Source organism: Thalassophryne amazonica, chromosome 2 (assembly GCF_902500255.1).
Source record: "Thalassophryne amazonica chromosome 2, fThaAma1.1, whole genome shotgun sequence".
NCBI lineage: Eukaryota > Metazoa > Chordata > Actinopteri > Batrachoidiformes > Batrachoididae > Thalassophryne > Thalassophryne amazonica.
Window position 1 is genome coordinate 39,278,468 of NC_047104.1, and position 22,766 is coordinate 39,301,233.

The following is a 22,766-nucleotide window of genomic DNA, read 5'->3' on the forward strand; positions in this document are numbered from 1 at the left end:
CACTGCATACATTTGTTGATGGATATACTCTAAAACTAATGAATGTCTGCTTTCAAATTCAATTACATACTCTCAACTTAAATATACTGCAACTGCTTAAAATAAATGCTTTGATAATATCCAAAGATTTGCAGATACAGTGAGGAAAATAAGTATTTGAACACCCTGGGATTGTGCAATTTCTCCCACTTAGAAATCATGGAGGGGTCTGAAATTTTCATCTTAGGTGCATGTCCACTGTGAGAGATATAATCTAAAAAAATCCAGAAATCACAATGTATGATTTTTTTTAAATAATTTATTTGCATGTTACTGCTGCAAATAAGTATTTGAACACCTGCCAATCAGCAGAAATTCTGGCCCCCAAAGACCTGTTAGTCTCCTCTAAAAGTCCACCTGCACTCCACTTATTATTCCAAATTAGAAGGTTAAAATCATGCATTGCATGGAAGGTTCCCCTGCTTAAATCAGCACACGTCCATGCCTGTCTTAAGTTTGCCCATGACCATTTGGATGATCCAGAGGAGTCATGGGAGAAAGTTATGTGGTCAGATGAAACCAAAATAGAACTTTTTGTTCTTAATTCCACTCGCCGTGTTTGGAGGAAGAAGAATGCAGAGTACCATCCCAAAAACACCGTCCCTACTGTGAAGCATGGGGGTGGAAGCATCATGCTTTGGGGGTGTTTTTATGCACATGAGACAGGACGACTGCACTGTATTAAGGAGAGGATGGCCAGGGCCATGTATTGCGAGATTTTTGGGGAACAACCTCCTTCCCTCACTTACAGCATTGAAGATGGGTCGTGGATGGGTCTTCCAACATGACAATGACCCGAAGCACACAGCCAGGATAACCAAGGAGTGGCTCCGTAAGAAGCATATCAAGGGTCTGGAGTGGCCAAGCCAGTCTCCAGACCTAAACCCAATAGAAAATCTTTGGAGGGCGCTCAAACTCCGTGTTTCTCAGCGACAGCCCAGTAACCTGGATGATCTAGAGAAGATCTGCATGGAGGAATGGGCCAAAATCCCTGCTGCAGTGTGTGCAAACCTGGTGAAAAACTACAGGAAACGTTTGACCTCTGTAATTGCAAACAAAGGCTGCTGTACCAAATATTAACACTGATTTTCACAGGTGTTCAAATACTTATTTGCAGCAGTAACATACAAATAAATTATTTTAAAAAATCATACATTGTGATTCCCAGATTTTTTTTTTTTTTTTTGATTATGTCTCACAGTGGACATGCACCTAAGATGAAAATTTCAGACCCCTCTATGATTTCTAAGTGGGAGAACTTGCAAAATCGCAGGGTGATCAAATACTTATTTTCCTCACTGTATCTGAAATTATTTCTTCAGTTATTCTGAGATGGAAATGCATTCTGAATTATGTGAATGTTTTTATTGTTATAAAATAAGCAATTTTAAAAAGATTCTTCTTAAGCACACACACACACACACACACACACACACACACACACACACACACACACCAGTAGTGTCTTTCTGCCTGTTATCCAGACTTAAGCAACTGCATTGCAGCTCCGTCTTGTCAGAACAAGAAATGAAGTTATTTCCTGAAAGTATTTCACATTTTGTGGTTGCCACAGTTTGCTATGCGGTAAAGTCAAGATGCACATCACTGTAGACATCATAACCACCACCCCCCCCCCCCCCACCCCCCCACCCCACACACACACACAAAATAAATAAAAATCTTCACACTCCTGAGATTACAATTTCTGATTGACAAATTCATGGTTCGGGATTTTTGCACAGTGGCTGAAGGATTACTAAAGACAATCTGTAGAAAAACCAGTCACTATGCAACATTCACAGTCTACAGCATGATGATTAGTTCAATAAGCATATTTACTCCTAAACTGAATATTAAAAATGTGTACAAGTAAAAATTTGACTTTTGAAGCATTTGTTTGATGTGCATCAAACAAATGCTTGTTTCCTGGCAAAGTTGTCTTTGAACACCTTCAAAACTAGAGTCGGTGGTGGCAGTTCTTAGTTCTTGGCATGTGATACATTATAATACTTGGCACAGAGACTGAAATTTCAACTTAATACGAGCCAAGTTTCACTTTTTCTCAGTGACTACAGGAGCATAGCCAGAGAGGCTAATGGGTCTAGAGCCCATGCCCTCCCTGCTTCTTCCAGCAAACTTGCACTTGTAGATGTAGCGACGAACTGTGTTAACTGACAATGGTTTTCTGAAATGATAATTGATAATTAAAATTGAAAGATTGTATTGTCAAAAAAGGGGCAGAAAATATAAGACTTGTTCTTCTCTCTGCTCCTTTTTCATTCAAAGTCTTGTAAATTTCATTTCTGCTTTTCTGTCTTTTTCTTTTAAATGAATGAAATAAATAAAGATTAAAAAAAAAAATACTCCTGAGCCCATGCAGTAAGATCCTTTACACAATGATGTTGATTTTTAATGCCGTGCCGCCTGAGGGATCAAAGGTCACGGGCACTTAATGTTGGTTTTCAGCCTTGCCGCTTATTTGTAGAAAGTTCTCCAGATTCTCTGAATCTTCTGATTATATTATGGACTGTAGATGATGGAATCCCTAAATTCCTTGCAACTGAACGGTGAGAAACATTGTTCTTAAACGGACTATTTTTTCATGCAGTTGTTCACAAAGTGGTGATCCTCGCCCCATCTTTGCTTGCGAACTGCTGAGCCTTTTTGGGATGCTCCTTTTATACCCAATCATGGCACTCACCTGTTTCCAATTCACCTGTTCACCTGTGGAATGTTCCAAACACGTGTTCTTTGAGCATTCATCAACTTTCCCAGTCTTTTATTGCCACTGCCCCAGCTTTTTTGAAACGTGTTACAGGCATCCATTTCAAAATGAGCAAATATTTGCACAAAAACAAAAAAAGTCTATCAATTTGAACATTAAATATCTTGTCTTTGTTGTATTGGTTGAAAAGGATTTGCAAATCATTTTATTCTGTTTTTCATTTACATTTCACACAACATCTCAACTTCATTGGAATTGGGGTTGTGTGTGTGTGTATATATATATATATATATATATATATATATATTGTGGTGTACAGTAACACTGCAGGAGCACCACCAATTTTGCTGTATCCCTCCCTGTACAATGACAATAAAGACTAATCTATTCTAAAAGACTGGTCACAAGGACAAGTCTACAGTGTTTGACTCAACAGCACATTCTGATCACTGAATCAATGCTTGAGTACTGTGAAGAGACAATCCCAGGAATCCAATTCTTTCATGTTAAACAAGATGCGGTCAATCGCTGTGAAACTGAACTAAAAACAATATTTGATTTAGCCAAAACAGTAAAGGGAAGTCTTCAGTACCATCGTTTTGTCCCTGTCATCCTCACAACTATGCAAGCATACAAACTCAGCAACCAGATGAATAATCCAGATTTAGTAGAGATCCAAGACCCTGGTAATGAAGGCAGTGATGATTTATGTGTGCCCTTATTTGTTCATTCACAGAGCTTTTTCTGCTGCATCTATAATGTCCTTCCATGGATTGGACTTGTGGAAGAAGAGGAATTCAGTGATTTCAGAATATGATTTATGCACTTCATAGACCAGCAAGAACATTTCAGTGGCCATCAAAAGGATGATCGGTGTTGGATTCCAAAAGCTGATGTACGTTGTGTTATAAGCGCTCCATATGACATCATCTTACAGAAGAAACTACAGTATCTACCGGGAGGACCTTTTCAAAATCTCCAGTCACTATTCAGAATGACCTGTTGATATGTACTAGGGTGGCTCCTGCAGGATTTCTCCTTGACAGACTCTAGGGTTATGTACGAGGTCTGTCAGTAAAGTAAAGGTCCTTTTTATTATTTTTTTTAAACTATATGGATTTGATTCATATGTTTTTATGTCAGACAAGCTTGAACCCTTGTGCGCATGCATGAATTTTTCCACGCCTGTCAGTGACGTCATTCGCCTGTGAGAACGCCTTGTGGAAGGAGTGGTCCCGCCCCCTCGTCGGATTTTCATTCTCAGCAGACAGCTGAGCTACTGCCGCTTTGTTTCATGAAATTTTTTTCAGGAGCTCTGCCAGACAACCAGCTGGAAACCATTTCGAAGATTCGGTTGTTTTCTGGTGAAAATTTTACGGGCTTCACAGAGATTAAGGACTGTTACTACAGCTTTAAGGACGCCCCACAATGGCGCATGGCGTGCCGCGCTCCGAGCTGCGACGACGAAGCAGAAAACGCCAGATCATTTCTAAGCTGATGGCTCTGTGGATACGAGACCGTCCTGTGCACTTTCTCTGGTTATCACAAGAGCTGTACATCAGCCATTTTCCGGCAGATTTCACTTTTAACAAGAGATTTTGTCATGGAAAGCCGCGCGGAGGCTTCGTGCGTAACGACCGATTCGCTGTTTGAGCGAGACAAAGAACACCTCCGTTTCGGCGTGTCATGGGACAAGTTGGGACTTCTTGGCTTTCAATGCTTACCAGTCCAGTAAGTATCAGAGAACCTGTGGAGAGCTGGGCATGTCCCAACTTGTCCCATGACACGCCGAAACGGAGGTGTTCTTTGTCTCGCTCAAACAGCGAATCGGTCGTTACGCACGAAGCCTCCGCGCGGCTTTCCATGACAAAATCTCTTGTTAAAAGTGAAATCTGCCGGAAAATGGCTGATGTACAGCTCTTGTGATAACCAGAGAAAGTGCACAGGACGGTCTCGTATCCACAGAGCCATCAGCTTAGAAATGATCTGGCGTTTTCTGCTTCGTCGTCGCAGCTCGGAGCGCGGCGCGCCGAGCATCCTTAAAGCTGTAGTAACAGTCCTTATTCTCTGTGAAGTCCGTAAAATTTTCACCGAAAGCCAGATAAATTTTTCAAATGGTTTCCAGGTGCCAGTCTCTAACAGCTTCTGAAAAAATTCTGATGGAAAAAAAGTCCAAATCATTCCACCATTTCCAGACAATGAAAATCCGATGAGGGGGCGGGACCACTCCTTCCACAAGGCGTGCTCACAGGCGAATGACGTCACCGACAGGTGTGGAAAAACTCACGCATGCGCACGAGGGTTCAAGCTTGTCTGACGTAAAAACATATGAATGAAATCCATATAGTTTTTGAAAAAAATAAAAAGGACTGTTACTTTATTGACAGACCTCGTACATATCTCAATAACTATTTCAACAGTTTTCTTCATTTTCAGGAACTGATCTGACAACCAAATTTATAGCCCAACTACATGCATGTTCATGTAACTCATGCTTTTTGTATGTAGAAAATACTAGGTACGTGACAAAAAAAAATTACAGGAATTGTAACAGAAATTGTGGTTGCAAAAGAGCTTATAAAGACCTTCAAAATGGTGTTTAAATATTTGTTCTATGTAAAATATGAAGAAAGTTATGAGCATTTGAAGGTGGGAAGATCTTGGTAATTTACCTCTGTGTGTTTTAAGGAACAAACACCAGAAAGCCGTGACCGGTGCCTCATTGTTTACATTTCAAGATGATAGTACTCTGTCAAACCTAATTATTATCTCATTTAAATTGTGATTTGCAATGATCCGCCATATAAACACTGTTTTCTGACAGTAGCTTTCAAGGTAAAAAAAAACAAAAAAAAAAAAACATCAATTTCACCATGTCTGCTGTCTTGCCGACTTGACAGCGGTTTTGCGGATCATAAAAATATGCATGCAAAGGCTTCGATCACCACCAAACTTTGCAGAAAGGTAATCACATGAATTAAATGTTCTATATGATTTGAAAACCGATCTTACTTGCCTTCAAGGTGAATTTCTTTGACTTTTTTGTCACAATTTTTCAATCACGGAATTTACTAACTTCTACTCATCACAGGAATGCCGTTCGAAAATGAGGTTGCAGGGGGAGATTTCAACTACGTCAAATAGGGGGATTCCCGATTGTCAAAAAATAAACACATTCCAGGAAATGCAAACTCAGCATTACTGCCTGGAAAGTCTCTCAGGCCATGTATAACTGATACATCCACAGCAGCGGATGCCAAATTTAGGTCAAAAGTGCATACCTAAAAATACACTGACAGTGATTTTAGCAACAGGTATGTCAACTTCAATTGTTCAATTATAATTTAATTTCTCCCAATTTGTCAATTTCAAGGTCAAAAAGTAGGTCAAAAGGTCATCATGCATAAAAATTCTCGGAAGGTCAAATAAAAAGAGATTTGGATTCCTTATGTAAAATCCTTGTTTTTTGTTTTTTTTGTTTTTTTTTAATCAGACCATTAGTTGCCGAGTTATGGTCAATTGAATTTCAGTGGATGCGCTCTTTTTCTTGAAAAAAGTGTACAAAAAAAAAAAAAAAAAAGAAATTGTGATATCTCAGGAACCGTTAGTCCGACTGAGCTGAAATTTGAAAATTAGCCTTTTCCCAATAAAGACTACCATACAAATGTAATCAAAAATCTGAGGGGTTAAGGTTTAAAATCACTTTTTTTTCTTTTTCGGTGATCATCTGAGACAGAATGACCCCAAAGCAATTTTTTAGCTCCGCCCCCGAATACTGTAACTCCGCCTCTGTACTGTGAAGGATGAGGGGCTGCTGCACTGACCTCCTCACCGACCACTTTTACATCATGTTTCTGCTTACTGGAAAAGCAGCGTTACCTTAACAGATCTTTGAACTCAAACTCTTTCCATATAAAAGAAGAGAAAAATAATAATTTTCACCTATCCACCAACGAACGTTTTTTTTTCCTGGTCTCACCTGAGCAGCCCCACCTTACCCCACAGCTAACTTTCTGTTTTAGCAAAAAAGAAGCAACAGATGCGCAGACTTTTACCTTTTCGTGTTGTTCGAAACATTCTCCTCCATGTGTTCTTCTTTCAGCTCACAGCTGCTCAACATTACGATTAAAACAACAAATAAAAACAGAGTCCGACGCTCCGCCGCACACGCACACTTCCTCTTCTCCATGAGGGTAGCGAGCGTCAAGTCAGACACAAAATACCCAACTCTTGCAGGCATTTCAAAATAAAAGCTCTTTCCGGCTGCACACGCAACTCTCAAATTCATACACATTTAAAAAAGAAAATCTGTTGGGACTGAGTGATTATAGTTCTCTTTATTTACTTTTTAAATTTTGCATTTTGGGCCTTAACAGAGCTATGTGCTCTATAATGAATGCATTTATTTCTTTCACTAATTTTGTTTTCTTACCATGGTCTGGTTGAAATGTACATAAAACAGACTAGTAATGTTCAACTAAAATGATTTCCTTTTCACAATATTATAATCAGACCTGTCTGTGAGCAATAACTCACAGGGGGTTTGGGGGGGCGGGGGTTGTCACATCTCTGAATCTCAAAAAAAATTTAACTTCTCCAGATGTTCAAGGAGACGCTCACGTTTTAAATGGCTGTGGCAGGTAGATGGTTATTTTAGAAAGATGAAAATGGACCTGCCTGGGTGGTTGCCATCCAGGATCTAAGGCGGTTCCATGGTCTCGTGGATGCAGCAAAGGTGTGCACAGGAAGGCCACAATAAAGTAACAACACTTCACTAAGACCAATATGACTGATCAAATTTTAAGTGCTAACTCTGATTTCTTGAACACATCAGTTATGTAGCAGATCACAGGAGCATTATATTACACAGTAAATTTTGCTGAGTAAAATTTACTCTCCCGGAATAACACTTGGCCGCAGTGTAAATAGAGTAAAATACACTCTATTATAGAGTGAAATCAGCTCTGCTGTCTTGTCACATCAAGTGTTTCTACTCCAATAAGAGCTGATTTTACACTGTGATAGAGTATATTTAACTCTATTTGGAGTGGGACCAAATGTTTTACCAGCAGAGTAAATTTTACTCTGCAAAATTTACTGTGTAGAATCACATTCTTTTCACACTTTGAATGAGCCACAGTTCCCATTTTCTTCTCCATCACCAACATAATTGCCATTACTCAGGAATAGCAGCAGTTTGAGAGAGGTTGAAAAAAACCCATGTGGCTGAGAGAAATTTTTAGAAACCTTTTTGTTTTGTTTTGGTTGTTGTTATTGTTGTTGTTTTTTTACTTTTTGCAAAAAATGTGTTTTTAATGTGCAACCCAGAAGGAACATTGTTACAAAATCCATAATGAGAAATAAACAAGGGACTCAACCTTCTGCCTCACAGACCACATGTGGCCCTCGGGACACTAATTTCAGACCTCTTAGCTCTATAGAGACAGGCCTGAAGTTTTGTCTGAAATCACTTTGAGCCACAAAGTAGCTTCATAAAAGTGAAATCATGATGTCTATTAAAACTAATTTCAAAAAGACTTTCTGGCCTTGAGAAAAGGCCTGGACCCAGTCAAATGTACTGATTGAGTGACACATTCCTTTCTTCCCCTGCATGTTGTTAACTGAACTTTGGTAAATTTTGATGTATCAGATCAACAGAAGAAGACAAGTTTTACTTACACCAACATAGCTGTCTTCCAGCTGTGGGACAGGCCTGGGCTCATTGCAAGAATTTTATCATCAAATGCATGATGGAAATTCAGAGCAGATGTACCAGAACTGTTCTCATCTGTGAATTTCCTTCATTTCCAAAGCATCACTTTTTTGGCCATGGCTGCTTGTGTGACTGTCATCTTATCAATGTTGCTGCTGTTAGATTAATAAACCCACTCACGAGTGAATCATATCTTCGTCTACTCTTGTAAAGACAAACACTGAAACTACAGTATTACATCTGTTGTCACCTTCAACTGCTTCAAATACACTGCAGTTAACATCAGGTTTAGGAGGAAAAACTGAAATTGTAGGAATTACTCTGTGTGTGGGGGGGTGGGGGGGGTGGATTTCCTTTATATTTAGTGTGAATATAAATTAGACTGATATCTAGCAGTGAACATATTATGGAGTAGTTTGGTAAAAGGTCAAGATCAGGGAAAACATGGTCTGAAGAAGCCCAGATGGATCAAATTTGGTGGGAATATTACTTGGAATCATATCTATATTTACTTAATGTGCCGTGCCCTTCAAAAGTATTGGAATGCTTGGTATTTCACATATTTTAATTTGTTTATGCCATTTCAAATACAAAAAAATTTAATTTCTAAAATTATCTTCCCTAAACAAATTGAAAGCAAATCTCTACATCTTGACAAAAATTAATTAAAAATATAAAAACCAATATGAAGGGTTGCATAAGTAATGGGAGGCTTTGGTATAATATCTGTAAATAATCAGTTTTAGTTTTCTTCACACAAGTCAGGGGATGGATGCATGAACATTTCCAAGTCACTGAATATGTCTTGAACTTTATTTACAACAGTTATGAAGAAATGCAAACAATATGGCACTCTGTGGTGAATCTGCATTGGGTTCTCAAAAACTGACTGTGCAAGAAGTAGAAGAGTGAGGAAAGCCACCAAGACACCCAGACAACCCAGAAGAAGTTTTAGGCTTCTGTGGCTGTGATTGGAGAAATTGTACATAGTGCATGTTTTGCATTTTGTATCCCCAGTTATACAGCTTCATGAAGAAGTGGTACAGAGGAGAATTTTCTTCAAAAGAAGACCTGAAAGTTCAGCTAAAATTTGCCAGAAGGTACATCTGAGATGCAAGCCTAGATTTGTTGTTTTGGTGAATGAAAATCCTCCTCTGTACCACTTCATGATTAGCACAGAAGCCCAGGAACAAACGACTGCTTGGGTTTAGATCGGGGAGGCCGTTCCTCCCAGTCACACCTCTCCAGGTGTCTCTGTCATTGCCCTCATGTGCGTTGAAGTCCCCCAGCAGAACTATGGAGCCCCATACAGGACTCCATTCATGGACTCCAAGAAGGCTGAATACTCCAAACTGCTGCTCTGTGCATACGCACAAACAACAGTCAGAGTTTCCCCCCCACCCCCGAAGGTGCAGGGAGGCAACCCTCTCATCTACCGGGGTAAACTCCAACATAGCCGTGCTCAGCCGAAGACTCGTGAGTATCCCCACACCCACCTGGCGCCTCACACCCTGGGCAACTCCAGAGAAGAATAAGGTCCAACCCCTATCAAGGAGAGTGGTTCTAGAGCCGAGGCTGTGCGTGGAGAAGAGGCCCCCCAGATCTAACTGGTATCACTCCACCTGCGGCTCCTCCCCCCCACAGCGAACTAGCCTCTGCCACCTGTGTTTGCTCCGCCGAGGTCCTCGGGTTTCACTGCCACCCATGGGACAGCGCACCCGACCCCAGTGGTTCCACCTGCGGGTGGGGAGCCCACAGGGTGGAGATGGAAAATCCACGTGGCAAGCCCAGCCCCCAGGTGCTTGCTGATGGGCTCTCCGTTGTCCAGGCCGGGTCACGCTTCCGCTTCCTCTTTTATTCATGGAATCATTGTGAACCATTCTTAGTCTTGTATTCAGTGACTTGGAAATGTTCATGTATCTATAAGCGTGACTTTTCTGAAGCAAACTGCAATACTAAGTTCCTTTGGCTGCTCCCTTGTTTTTTACTCGGGTTGCCACAGCAGATACAGTGAGGATCTACATGCTGATTTGGCACAAGTTTTACACCGGATGCCCTTCTTGACACAACTCCACATAACATGAAGAAATGTGGCAGGGTTGGGGTTTAAACCGGGAACCTTCTGCACTTCAACCAAGCACACTATCTGCTTGGCCACCATCCCTAGATGTACAGGTATTATACCAAAGCCTTCCATTACCTTTGCAATCCAACAGCTTGGCTTTTATTGGTTAATTAATTTATATGAAGTCGTAGCAATTTGTTTTCAGTTTAAGTTTAAGGAAGATAATTTTAGATGTTTTTATTTTTTGTATTTGGAAAGGCGTAAACAAATAAAAATGTGTGAAATACCAAGTGTTCCAATGCTTTTGGAGGGCACAGTGTATTGTGGTGTGTAGAGCACACAGGTTAAACGCCAGCTCTCTGATTCTATCATTTTAACTAAAACATGTGATCATAAACAAGAAACACGCTGCAAATATGTGTATGAGTGAAAAGCGTGTTTATCTCCTGAGATAAGAGTGTGTTAGTCAAAGATAGTGAGTGCCACATGACCCTAATGTCTGTGCTGTATTTATCTTTCCAGAGCTACAAGGTGACTCTGAATGATGACGACACACAAAGTCTGACCCCATCATTCTCTCTATTCTGCATGACCAGAAATGATCCTAAGACAACATATAACTGCTTTCAAAAAGAAAAGTCTCTCTTTGTTTTCATGCCTCTAATACACTGTGAAGGACAATTAAAATAATGTCAGTGGGGAATGAAAGTCATGCTCTATACCACTTTATCATGAAGCTGTATAGCTGGTGATGCGAAATTCAAAACTTGCACTATGCGTAATTTCTCCAGTCGCAGCCACAGAAGGCTGTAACTTCTTCTGGGTTGTCTGGGTGTCTTTCCTCACTCTTATCCTTCTTGCACAGTCCTTTAGTTTTTGAGAACTGTCTACTTCACACAGTTTTACAATACAGTGCCATACTGTTTGTATTTCTACATAATTTATGTATTTTTTTAAATTTCAATTTTTCATTTATATAGCACCAAATCACAACAAAGTTGCCTCAAGGCATTTCACACAAGAAAGGTCTAACCTTACCAACCTCCAGGGCAAGCACACAGGTGACAGTGGTAAGAAAAAAACTCCATCTGATGATTTCAGGAAGAAACCTCAAGCAGACCAGACTCAAAGGGGTGACCCTCTGCCTGGGCCATGCTACTGACACAATTTTCACAGCACTGTACATATACCTAGTCCAAACTGGGTTGAGATTCAAATTCCTTCATGTTGATCCCAGTGACCTTGACCTTTGCTAAAATGAACCTATTGAACCCACTCATAGGTTCTTTGCACATTGCCACATCCACATCAGTGTTTCTGAGCCCATGGGATTTAAGGGGAATTATGAAGTTGACCTTCATCAACAGGTTTCTTCCTCAACATCACCAGAGGGAGTTTTTCCTGACCACTGTCACCTGTGTGCTTGCTCAAGTCTAGGGGTTGGAAAGGTTAGACCTTACTCATGTGAAGCACCCTGAGGCAGCTTTGTTGTGATTTGGCGTTGTATAAATGAAATAAATTGAAAATGATATCAACTTTGGCCAAAATGGTCTGGGAGGACAAGGCCACAAACATGACCTCAATGAATGACCGTTGGCAAATTCTACCTCACTTGGTAATTCTGGAACCCAACTACATAAAGTATAACAGATGTTACAATTTAAAATGAAAAGGAAAAAATACCACCAACAAAATAAAATTAAAATTTAGATTTTTGCCCTCCAATAATCGTGACACCAGTGATTGACCTTAATCAAACCTGACATGAAAAACCAATTCCAAGTATATGTCATGTTCGATATAAAGTGGACCTTTAACCCTGATTACCATGAGAAAACAAACCTTTTATGGTAATGTCAGAGTCGACCTTCATCAATACTACATGCCAAGTTATTGGAAACAAGCCTAAGGACCCGAGAAAATTAAAAGAACAACACACATTAAATGGTAAATGAGTAACAGTGGTAGTTTCATGGTTTCTGGTGCAGCGTGTGGTACTTCACACAGCCAAAAACAACGGGCCTTCTAAAGATCATAATCATCCACAGCCTCTGCTGAAGCTTTATATTCTGTGCAGCAACAGACAGCACAACAGTATGATGCTCACAAAACTGTTTTAGTGTAATAACACATTTCATTAACGTCCACGGCTTCCAGTTTGTACACAATACAAAACACACACACATAATTAAAAAACAGCACTGTGGCTTGGCAGACAGGGATGATGTTGAGGGAACTTTGCTTGCAGACTGGACTCCGCACGTCATACACTGAGAAGATCTGTTATCGGTGACACCCAGACAGTGGCGAGCAACACCGAGCTGTGACTCTGACATCATTCTGTCATTTTCCCAATTCTCCTGTTGGCTGCTTGTATCAGAGAACACGGGAAATTTCAATCCTTCTGTCAACACGGAGTCAAAAACAAAGATAAAACTAACAAGTACACACCCATGACATCTATATGTGTCGTCACGTGACCAGACGTCTTATGTCACCCAGCTGTCTAATCGCCTTCGTTTAAAAATGGGACTCTGGTTGACCTCTGACCTACTGATGCCAGCTACGGGATCCGAGCGGACGTCTGGCCGCTGCCACTCCTCCTGATTTCTCCCACCCTCGTGGGAGTTGCAGGAGGAGCTGAGGCTGCCTGCGGGAGATCTTCCCGTGTTGACTTTTGTGGCTAAAGGGAGAGAGGAGTGAGGATGAGGAGTCGGGCAGCCTGACTGGCTGAGGTGGTCGCGTGTCTGTGAGGTTGGCTCGGATTTAATGTGGATGCTGCTGTTGACGTCAGCAGACATGTTGGAGCTTCCAGCACTGTCAGCAAGAGGAAGGATTCAGACAGTGGAGTTAGAGCGCCACCTAGTAGCCACAGCAATAACTTTAAATTTGTGCAAAATTTACTCAGCAACCCTGATGATGCTCAAAGCACTACAATATTCCTGCCAGTGTTCCTCCCAACTAGCTTGTGTCACACATGATTCTCATCTTGGTAAAAACTAAACAGCTTTCAAATATTTGGGACATTTCTCAGATTTCTTACTTCAGTGAGGCCAGCTGGTGAAACGTTGCCACGGAGGCCACACCGACAGGAGAACTGAAGCCCAACAGCTCCGGACTGCTCAGGGTGTAATCTGCCAAAAAAAAGTGACAGTGAGCGACACGACACCACACATGCAACCAACACCATGAGGGACGAACCGACTGAGATAAGTGAAGATACTGTCAAGCTCAGTACTGCTCCGTCTCATGTCAAATGTCATGATTAGTCTATTAAACCAACTTTGGAAAGGAGCACTTTTTCATAATCTTTCCAAACAAATCCTGTAACTTTGCACTATGATTTTTTTAAACAGGAAATTTAGTTCAAATGTTTGTACACAAAATGTGCAATGGATGCATACTCCCTATGAATCAAGTTTGATTTGATTTGGGCTTTTCTTTAAAGCAGTGTTCATGTCAGAAGGTGACAGGCATTTCATTAGTCAGAAATTCCCTGGAAAGTATAAGTGTCCCATATAAGACTGTGTTGAGTTTTGGAGTGACATTCTTGACTATCACAACAAAAATGCTTCATAGTTCAAGTGTTGAAAAGTGAAAGTCAAATTAAAGCTGACACAGAGAAAAATAATAACTTCAGAGGGTTTGTTTGGATTACCATATTTTATAAAATAATAATAATAACCCTTATTTAAACAGGTAAAAATTCCACTGAGATCGAAACCTCTGTTACAAGGATGACCTGGCCAAGAAAGGTAGCAGCATACGTTATAATGGACAGGTTAACATCAACATGAGAATGTCGATGATAAATAAAATACAATCATCTTGGTCATAATAATGTAATAATGCACATGATGTAAAGTCTCCAGCAGATTATATTTAGAAACATAGGCACTGCACAAAAGAATCCCATTCGCAATCTCATAAAATAGATAAAAAAGGTGTTCAAGGAAGTCAGTCTGGGCAGTTTCAGTTTGGATTGGTGAATGGCCCAATCAGAGGGAGCTGAAATCTAAAGGCATTCCTTCCCACTTCAATGCTGACAATTTCCAAAGTCTCAGTTTTTTGTGGAAGTGGAACTCACTTTTTAATGCAATGTTTTCCTGGGGTCGAGTTTAACAATGGGCAAGAACTCAATAGCACATGTACACACCACAGCATGGGCTGCTACTTAATATAAGGACTTTTAAATTTCAAAAATAAGCAAGATGGACAAATAAACATGAGATGGCTCTCATACTGCATGTTATTTGATGCAGTTTGGGCAACAGAAAATATCAGACACAGATGCAGATGTGAACAGTGGATTTTAGCAGGAAGCCCTCAGTTTGTGATGTGTGCCATTCAGGACTTCTATATCGTAAAAATAAGTAACATGGGCAAATAAATATGAGATAAGTAACAGATTTTATTTGACATAGATAAACACAGATTTTATAGATGTATATCACACACACACACACACACACACACACACACACACACACACACACACACACACACACACACACACACACACACACACACACACACACACACACACACACACACAGTGGGGGAAAAACAAGTATTTGATACACTGTTGATTTTGCAAGTTTTCCCACCTTCAAAGACTGGAGAGGTCTGTAATTTTTATCGTAGGTACACTTCAACTGTGAGACATAGAATGTAAAAAAAAAATAAAAATCCAAAAAATCACATTGTATGAGTTTTAAATAATTAATTTGCATTTTATTGCATGAAATAAGTATTTGATCACCAACCAACCAGCAAGAATTCTGGCTCTCACTGACCTGTTAGTTCTTGTTTAAGAAGCCCTCCTATTCTGCACTCTTTACCCGTATTAATTGCACCTGTTTGAACTTGTCAATAAGGTGCACTCCCACTAATGGGAGCCCCCCAGCGACCCAAAAGGCAGGCAGAAATGGGAACAACGGAACTCCCTCACCAGCCAGGCGTCCAGGATGAAGGAGTGGGAACATCTGATTGCTCCTCTGGCCCATAGCCAGTCAACCAGACATTGGAGCCCCCTGCCATGCCAACAAACATCTCAAAGGCGGCGAACAGAGAAAGCCGGATGGCCACGGACAAGCTGGAGGGAGGGAGGGAGGAGTGGGTGTGGCCGGAGGATACAGAACTATCGGAAACAGGTTTGAGCTGGGAAACATGGAAGGTTAGGGTGGATCCGCAGTGCACCAGGGAGCCTCAACCTGACAGCACTAGTGCTGATAATCTTGCCAATCATGAAAGGACCAAGGGAAGGGCCCCTTCACACATAACACGATTAAAACTGACTAGCGCACGAAGGAGGAATTGCATGGCATTCATGAAAAATCTGAGCTGCCTCTAATGCCTTGTACACTTGTCACTAGAACCATTTGCGCACACAAGTGGCAGAAAGACAGAGAGTTCACTGTGAGAGCCCATTCAATTCATCTCGCGGCAGGTATCAGCCAAATTCCAGGTGACACACAACCATCTAATAATGCTCACGGAGCACTTAGGAAATGTGTGGCCATTCACGCTGTTAGCAGGAAAATAGTGAGCAGGCGATCACTTTGGAGCTGGATGTGAAATTTGTCTAAGTGCTCCCACAGTTGTGGAGTTGCCAAGTACACGTGGCATGCCAAAGTGTCAGCTCTCCCCACAAAATGTGTGCATGTGTTTCATGCACCCACCATCCCCCAACACGTGGCGTATGTGGTTCGCGCTCACTTCCACACGCAGACGAGGCGCCTCTCATCTGATCACAGAGTGACATCTTGGCCTGTGCGCTGAGCTAACAGGGGGCGTGTCTGGCTGTCAACAGCAGTAGCTGTTGAGATCTCTGGTCCTGGATGTCACAGCTGCAGAACACTTACTGTGTTTTGAGGGATAGGACCTTACTGTCCACTGTGATGCGCATGTGTGTGCTTGCTGTCCTCATATGGAAATACGAACATATACCACTTTTGCGACAGGCTGGAGAGCGAGCACAGTGCACACATTGACAGGCTGCCCCTGTTAAAATGGACCATCAGTTCATGTGGACACGCAGCAGGTGATCTGAATGTCACGTCTGTCTGACAGGACATGCGTGTCGGGCCCGGCCTAACACACATGTCCTGTGGGCGGTGTGCCGCAGGACAAGCCAACAGTGCAACAAATATACTACTTTCAGTCACATGATAGCAAAAATATGCTGTAACAAATGCCGTTTTGTCAGTTATCATGCTGATTTTTTCTCTTTTTAAAAAAAATACATTTATCTCTTTGTTGATTTTAGCCATTTTATGCTCTTGTTATAAGACAGTGATTGTAGTGGTAAAGTTTCTGTCTGGTAATCAGAGCTTTTGTAAATTGCAGGTTCGAATCTCATGAGTGGCATTTATTATTTATTTAACCAGGGTTATTTAACCACAGGGTTCTGTATTGCATCCCCTTTTATTTATTATTTATATCAACCCAGTGATATTCACTAATTATAAAGCTAGTTTTTAATTTTATTTTTATCCACATCAGCGGCGTGATGTGGTACAAAATGTCCCAGCTGCTCGCACTGTGTTCGTGCACGCGCACAATGGTTCATGGTCCCCATTTCATGTTTGGTTCGTGAATTTTCTTCCGGTTTCTGCGTCTTTCATGTTATGTGTGAAGGGGCCCTAACAAGGTGCCAGATTCCTGGAATCTGTGTTGTGTGGGCCGCTGAAGAGGAGGTACTGCTGGCCCACCACCACCAGAGGGCGCCCTGCCTGGAGTGCGGGCTCCAGGCACCAGAGGGCGCTGCCGCCGACGAAGGCTGTCAGGCTGACAGCTGTCACCCATTACTAGACACAGCTGACTGCACTCAGGACGGAGTATATCAGCAGGACAGCGTCTCCACCTCAGTGCCGAGATATCGCCTTGAGATTAAGGTAACCTACTCTGCTAGTATATATTTTGAGGACTCTGATAAACCTTGCTAAACTATTTCAGGACAGCTGATTACAGAAAGCACCTTGCTTGGATAAGTACTCACCTTCCTGCTTCATTATTTCAAGAGGTGGAGGCGGCTTCTCCCCTCTCCGTCTACTGGGTGCTGTCGCACCCATACCTGTGTGTTTGTGCTCTTTCCCGCCAGCAGTACCGGATCCGACGAGCGAAGGCAGTGGCCACCTGGGAATTCGGGACTTGGCGGTTCCAGTACTCCTGGTTTTCGGTGGCAGAGGAAATCTGGGTGGTTCCGGTTCGACGGGGACGGACGTCTCCTACCTTCGAGCCTGCCCACACAACACCAGCAGATTTCGACTTACAAAGTATTAATTGTTGTATTGGTTGTGCCCTGTTCACAACAGTAAAACTTGTTATTCACCTTTCTCTATTGTCCGTTCATTGCGCCCCCTGTTGTGGGTCCGTGTACCTACACTTTCACAACAGGATATCTCGGCCAGCGTCATGGATCCCGAGGGGCGTCAACCGGCTGTTGAACGGCCAATGGAAGAACAGGGCGCAGCGGCGGCTTCGGGAGGGGTAATCGGTGAGTTGCAGCGGATCCTCACCGCTTTCACCACTCGGATCGATTTTATGACCGAGCAGCACGTTCTCCTAAACCGCAGGGTGGAGGCTCTCGCCGCACAAATGGAAGCGCGCCCTCCGGGCGCCGCTGCGGCTCTCCCTCCCGAGGACCCTGCGTGTGAGAATGACGTTCCACTGGTTGTTCAACGGCCCCTTCCTCCGTCCCCTGAAGCATACATAAGCCCTCCAGAACCGTACGACGGCTGTGTGGAGACGTGCGCGGACTTCCTTATGCAATGTTCGCTCGTCTTCGCTCAGCGTCCCGTGATGTACGCAGCTGATGCTAGCAGGGTAGCTTATGTGATAAATCTGCTTCGCGGGGAGGCACGCGCTTGGGCTACAGCGCTCTGGGAACAGAGCTCACGGCTCCTTCAGTCATACGACGGGTTTGTACGGGAGCTCAGAACGGTGTTCGATCATCCCAACAGAGGAGAGTCCGCTTCAACCGCATTACTGTCCATACGACAGGGACGTCGGAGCGCAGCTGCCTATGCAGTCGCCTTCCGCATCGCGGCAGCGAGATCCGGCTGGAATAGCACTGCCCTCCGCGCTGCCTTTGTAAATGGATTGTCTCTGGTCCTAAAAGAGCACCTGGTGGCTAAAGACGAACCGCGGGATTTAGACGGGCTCATTGATCTGGTCATACGGCTTGACAACCGGTTAGAGGAACGTCGCCGGGAGCGAGGCGAAGGGCGTGGCCAGGCACGGGTCGTCCCTCTCCCTTCCGGGTCCAATCGAGTTCCGCCGTCCCCACGCTCCTCTGTTCCGGCGCTCCGTGCGCTTACGGCTCCCCCTGCTGACGAAGCTATGGACACGAGCAGGGCAACATTTAGGGCACCTGAAGCACAAAGGAGGCGGGCCCACGGAGCTTGTTATGTTTGTGGCTCGAGTGAGCATATGGCAAACGATTGCCCCGAGCGGTTAAACTCCAACGCCCGCCCCTAGAGACTGGGCCAGGGGTGGGCCAAAACATGCACGTGGGACACACCCACATTGCTACACGACTCCCAGTCACGATCCTATATGAGGATTCAACCCTGAAAGCCCCAGCACTGGTGGACACGGGCTCTGAGGGGAATCTGCTTGACAGCAGATGGGCCAGGGAGATAGGGCTCCCTCTGGTGGCTCTTACCTCGCCTGTGCAGGTTCGGGCACTAGATGGCTCCCTACTCCCACCAATCACGCACAAGACACCTCCAGTAACTCTGGTGGTGTCAGGCAACCACCGGGAGGTGATCGAGTTCTTCGTGACTCAGGCCACCTCCCGTGTGGTTTTGGGTTTTCCCTGGATGCTAAAGCACAATCCCCGGATTGATTGGCCGTCCGGGGTAGTGGTACAGTGGAGCGAAACCTGCCATCGGGAGTGTCTCGGTTCCTCGGTTCCTCCTGGCTCCCAAGCTAAGGAGGAGGTCCGAGTCCCGCCCAATCTGAAGGCGGTGCCAGCGGAGTACCATGACCTCGCTGACGTGTTCAGCAAGGATCTGGCCCTCACGCTACCTCCCCACCGCCCGTATGATTGTGCCATTGATTTGGTTCCAGGCAGTGAGTTTCCGTCCAGTAGGCTGTACAACCTCTCACGGCCGGAACGCGAATCCATGGAGACCTACATCCGGGACTCTTTAGCTGCCGGGTTGATCCGGAATTCCACCTCACCGATGGGCGCAGGTTTCTTTTTTGTGGGTAAAAAGGATGGCGGACTTCGTCCATGCATTGATTATAGGGGGTTGAACGAGATCACGGTTCGCAATCGATACCCGTTGCCCTTGTTGGATTCGGTGTTCACCCCCCTGCATGGAGCCAAAATGTTCACCAAGCTGGATCTTAGGAATGCGTATCATTTGGTTCGGATTCGGAAGGGAGACGAATGGAAGACGGCATTCAACACCCCCTTAGGTCATTTTGAGTACCTGGTCATGCCGTTCGGTCTCACTAATGCTCCCGCGACCTTCCAAGCGTTGGTAAACGATGTCTTGCGGGACTTCCTGCACCGGTTTGTCTTCGTATATCTAGACGATATACTCATCTTTTCCCCGGATCCTGAGACTCATGTCCGGCATGTCCGTCAGGTCCTGCAGCGGTTGTTGGAGAACCGTCTGTTTGTGAAGGGCGAGAAGTGTGAGTTCCACCGCACTTCTTTGTCCTTCCTGGGGTTTATCATCTCCTCTGACTCCGTCGCCCCGGATCCGGCCAAGGTTGCGGCGGTGAGAGATTGGCCCCAACCCACTAGCCGTAGGAAGCTGCAACAGTTCCTCGGCTTCGCTAATTTCTACAGGAGGTTCATCAAGGGCTACAGTCAGGTAGTTAGCCCCCTGACAGCCCTGACCTCTCCAAAAGTTCCCTTCACCTGGTCGGACCGGTGCGAGGCCGCGTTCAAGGAGTTGAAACGGCGCTTCTCGTCTGCACCAGTTCTGGTGCAGCCCGATCCTAGCCGCCAGTTAGTGGTTGAAGTGGATGCCTCGGACTCAGGGATAGGAGCGGTGCTCTCCCAGAGCGGGAAGACCGATAAGGTCCTTCACCCGTGTGCCTATTTTTCTCGCAGGTTGACCCCCGCTGAACGGAATTATGACGTCGGCAATCGGGAACTCCTTGCTGTGAAAGAGGCCCTCGAAGAGTGGAGACATCTGTTGGAGGGAACAGCCGTGCCATTCACGGTTTTCACTGACCATCGGAACCTGGAGTACATCAGGACCGCTAAGCGTCTGAACCCCAGGCAAGCCCGCTGGTCATTGTTCTTTGGCCGTTTTGACTTCCGGATTACCTACCGCCCCGGGACCAAGAACCAGCGATCGGATGCATTGTCCCGGGTGCACGAAGAGGAGGTCAGAACGGAACCGTCGGATCCCCCGGATCCCATCATCCCGGAGTCCGCTATCGTGGCCGCCCTCACCTGGGACGTGGAGAAGACCGTCCGGGAGGCCCTGACCCGTGTCCCGGACCCCGGAAACGGACCAAAGAACAAACTATACGTCCCACCAGAGGCCAGGGCCGCAGTCCTAGACTTCTGTCACGGTTCTAAGCTCTCCTGTCACCCAGGGGTGCGAAGGACCGTGGCAGTCGTCCGGCAACGCTTCTGGTGGGCATCCCTGGAGACCGACGTCCGGGACTACGTCCAGGCTTGTACCACCTGTGCCAGGGGCAAGGCCAATCATCAGAAGACCTCAGGGCAGCTACAGCCACTGCCCGTGCCTCATCGCCCCTGGTCCCACATCGGCCTGGACTTCGTCACGGGTCTCCCGCCGTCCCAGGGAAAAACCGTCGTCTTCACGATAGTGGACCGTTTCTCCAAGGCGGCCCACTTCGTGGCCCTCCCGAAGCTCCCTACGGCCCAGGAGACAGCGGACCTCCTGGTCCACCACGTCGTCCGTCTGCATGGCATACCATCAGACATCGTCTCCGATCGCGGTCCCCAGTTCACCTCACATGTCTGGAGGAGCTTCTGCCGGGAACTGGGGGCCTCGGTCAGCCTTTCGTCCGGGTACCACCCCCAGACCAACGGGCAAGCAGAGCGGGCCAACCAAGAACTGGAGCAGACACTACGCTGTGTGACAGCCGCGCACCCGACGGCCTGGAGTACCCACCTGGCCTGGATCGAGTACGCCCACAACAGCCAAGTGTCATCAGCCACCGGCCTCTCCCCGTTTGAGGTGTGCTTGGGGTATCAGCCCCCCTTGTTTCCGGTGGTCGAGGGAGAGGTCGGTGTGCCCTCGGTCCAGGCCCACCTACGGAAGTGCCGTCGGGTGTGGCGTGCTGCCCGCTCTGCTTTGTTGAAGGCCCGGACGAGGGCGAAGAAACATGCAGACCGGCGGCGGGCCCCGGCCCCCACGTACCGTCCTGGGCAGGCAGTGTGGTTGTCCACCAAGGACATTCCCCTTCAAGTGGACTCCCCCAAGCTCCAAGAACGGTACATCGGTCCCTTCAAGGTTGTCAAAGTCATCAATCCCGCCGCAGTGAGGCTTCAGCTTCCGGCCTCACTGCGGATCCACCCAGTATTCCACGTCTCCCGGATAAAGCCCCATCACACCTCACCCCTCTGCACCCCGGGTCCGGCACCACCTCCTGCCCGGATCATCGACGGGGAACCGGCTTGGACCGTGCGCCGGCTCCTTGATGTCCGTCGAATGGGCCGGGGTTTTCAGTACCTGGTGGACTGGGAGGGGTACGGCCCCGAGGAGCGCTCCTGGGTGAAGAAGGGCTTCATCCTGGACCCGGCCCTCCTGGCCGACTTCTACCGACGCCATCCGGACAAGCCCGGCCGTGCGCCAGGAGGCGCCCGTTGAGGGGGGGGTCCTGTTGTGTGGGCCGCTGAAGAGGAGGTACTGCTGGCCCACCACCACCAGAGGGCGCCCTGCCTGGAGTGCGGGCTCCAGGCACCAGAGGGCGCTGCCGCCGACGAAGGCTGTCAGGCTGACAGCTGTCACCCATTACTAGACACAGCTGACTGCACTCAGGACGGAGTATATCAGCAGGACAGCGTCTCCACCTCAGTGCCGAGATATCGCCTTGAGATTAAGGTAACCTACTCTGCTAGTATATATTTTGAGGACTCTGATAAACCTTGCTAAACTATTTCAGGACAGCTGATTACAGAAAGCACCTTGCTTGGATAAGTACTCACCTTCCTGCTTCATTATTTCAAGAGGTGGAGGCGGCTTCTCCCCTCTCCGTCTACTGGGTGCTGTCGCACCCAT

The 22,766-nt window shown here is 45.4% G+C and overlaps 2 protein-coding genes across 3 annotated transcripts in view; both read right to left on the bottom strand.

Moving 5' to 3' along the window:
* mctp2b (multiple C2 domains, transmembrane 2b) overlaps window positions 1–6,960 on the bottom strand; it is a 138,366-nt gene extending 131,406 nt beyond the window's left edge. For both annotated transcript variants that reach the window (XM_034185177.1, XM_034185171.1), the window contains exon 1: window positions 6,820–6,960. The gene's annotated coding sequence lies outside the window, so the exon portion shown is untranslated. The remainder of the gene's footprint in view (window positions 1–6,819) is intronic.
* Window positions 6,961–12,692: 5,732 nt separating this feature from the next.
* LOC117503559 (myocyte-specific enhancer factor 2A-like) overlaps window positions 12,693–22,766 on the bottom strand; it is a 120,667-nt gene continuing 110,593 nt past the window's right edge. Inside the window, exons 11-12 of the mRNA XM_034162821.1 lie at window positions 13,586–13,676; window positions 12,693–13,359 (exon numbers count right to left, since the gene is read on the bottom strand). Of these exons, the coding sequence (XP_034018712.1) occupies window positions 13,032–13,359; window positions 13,586–13,676 (419 nt within the window). The 3' untranslated portion in view covers window positions 12,693–13,031. The remainder of the gene's footprint in view (window positions 13,360–13,585; window positions 13,677–22,766) is intronic.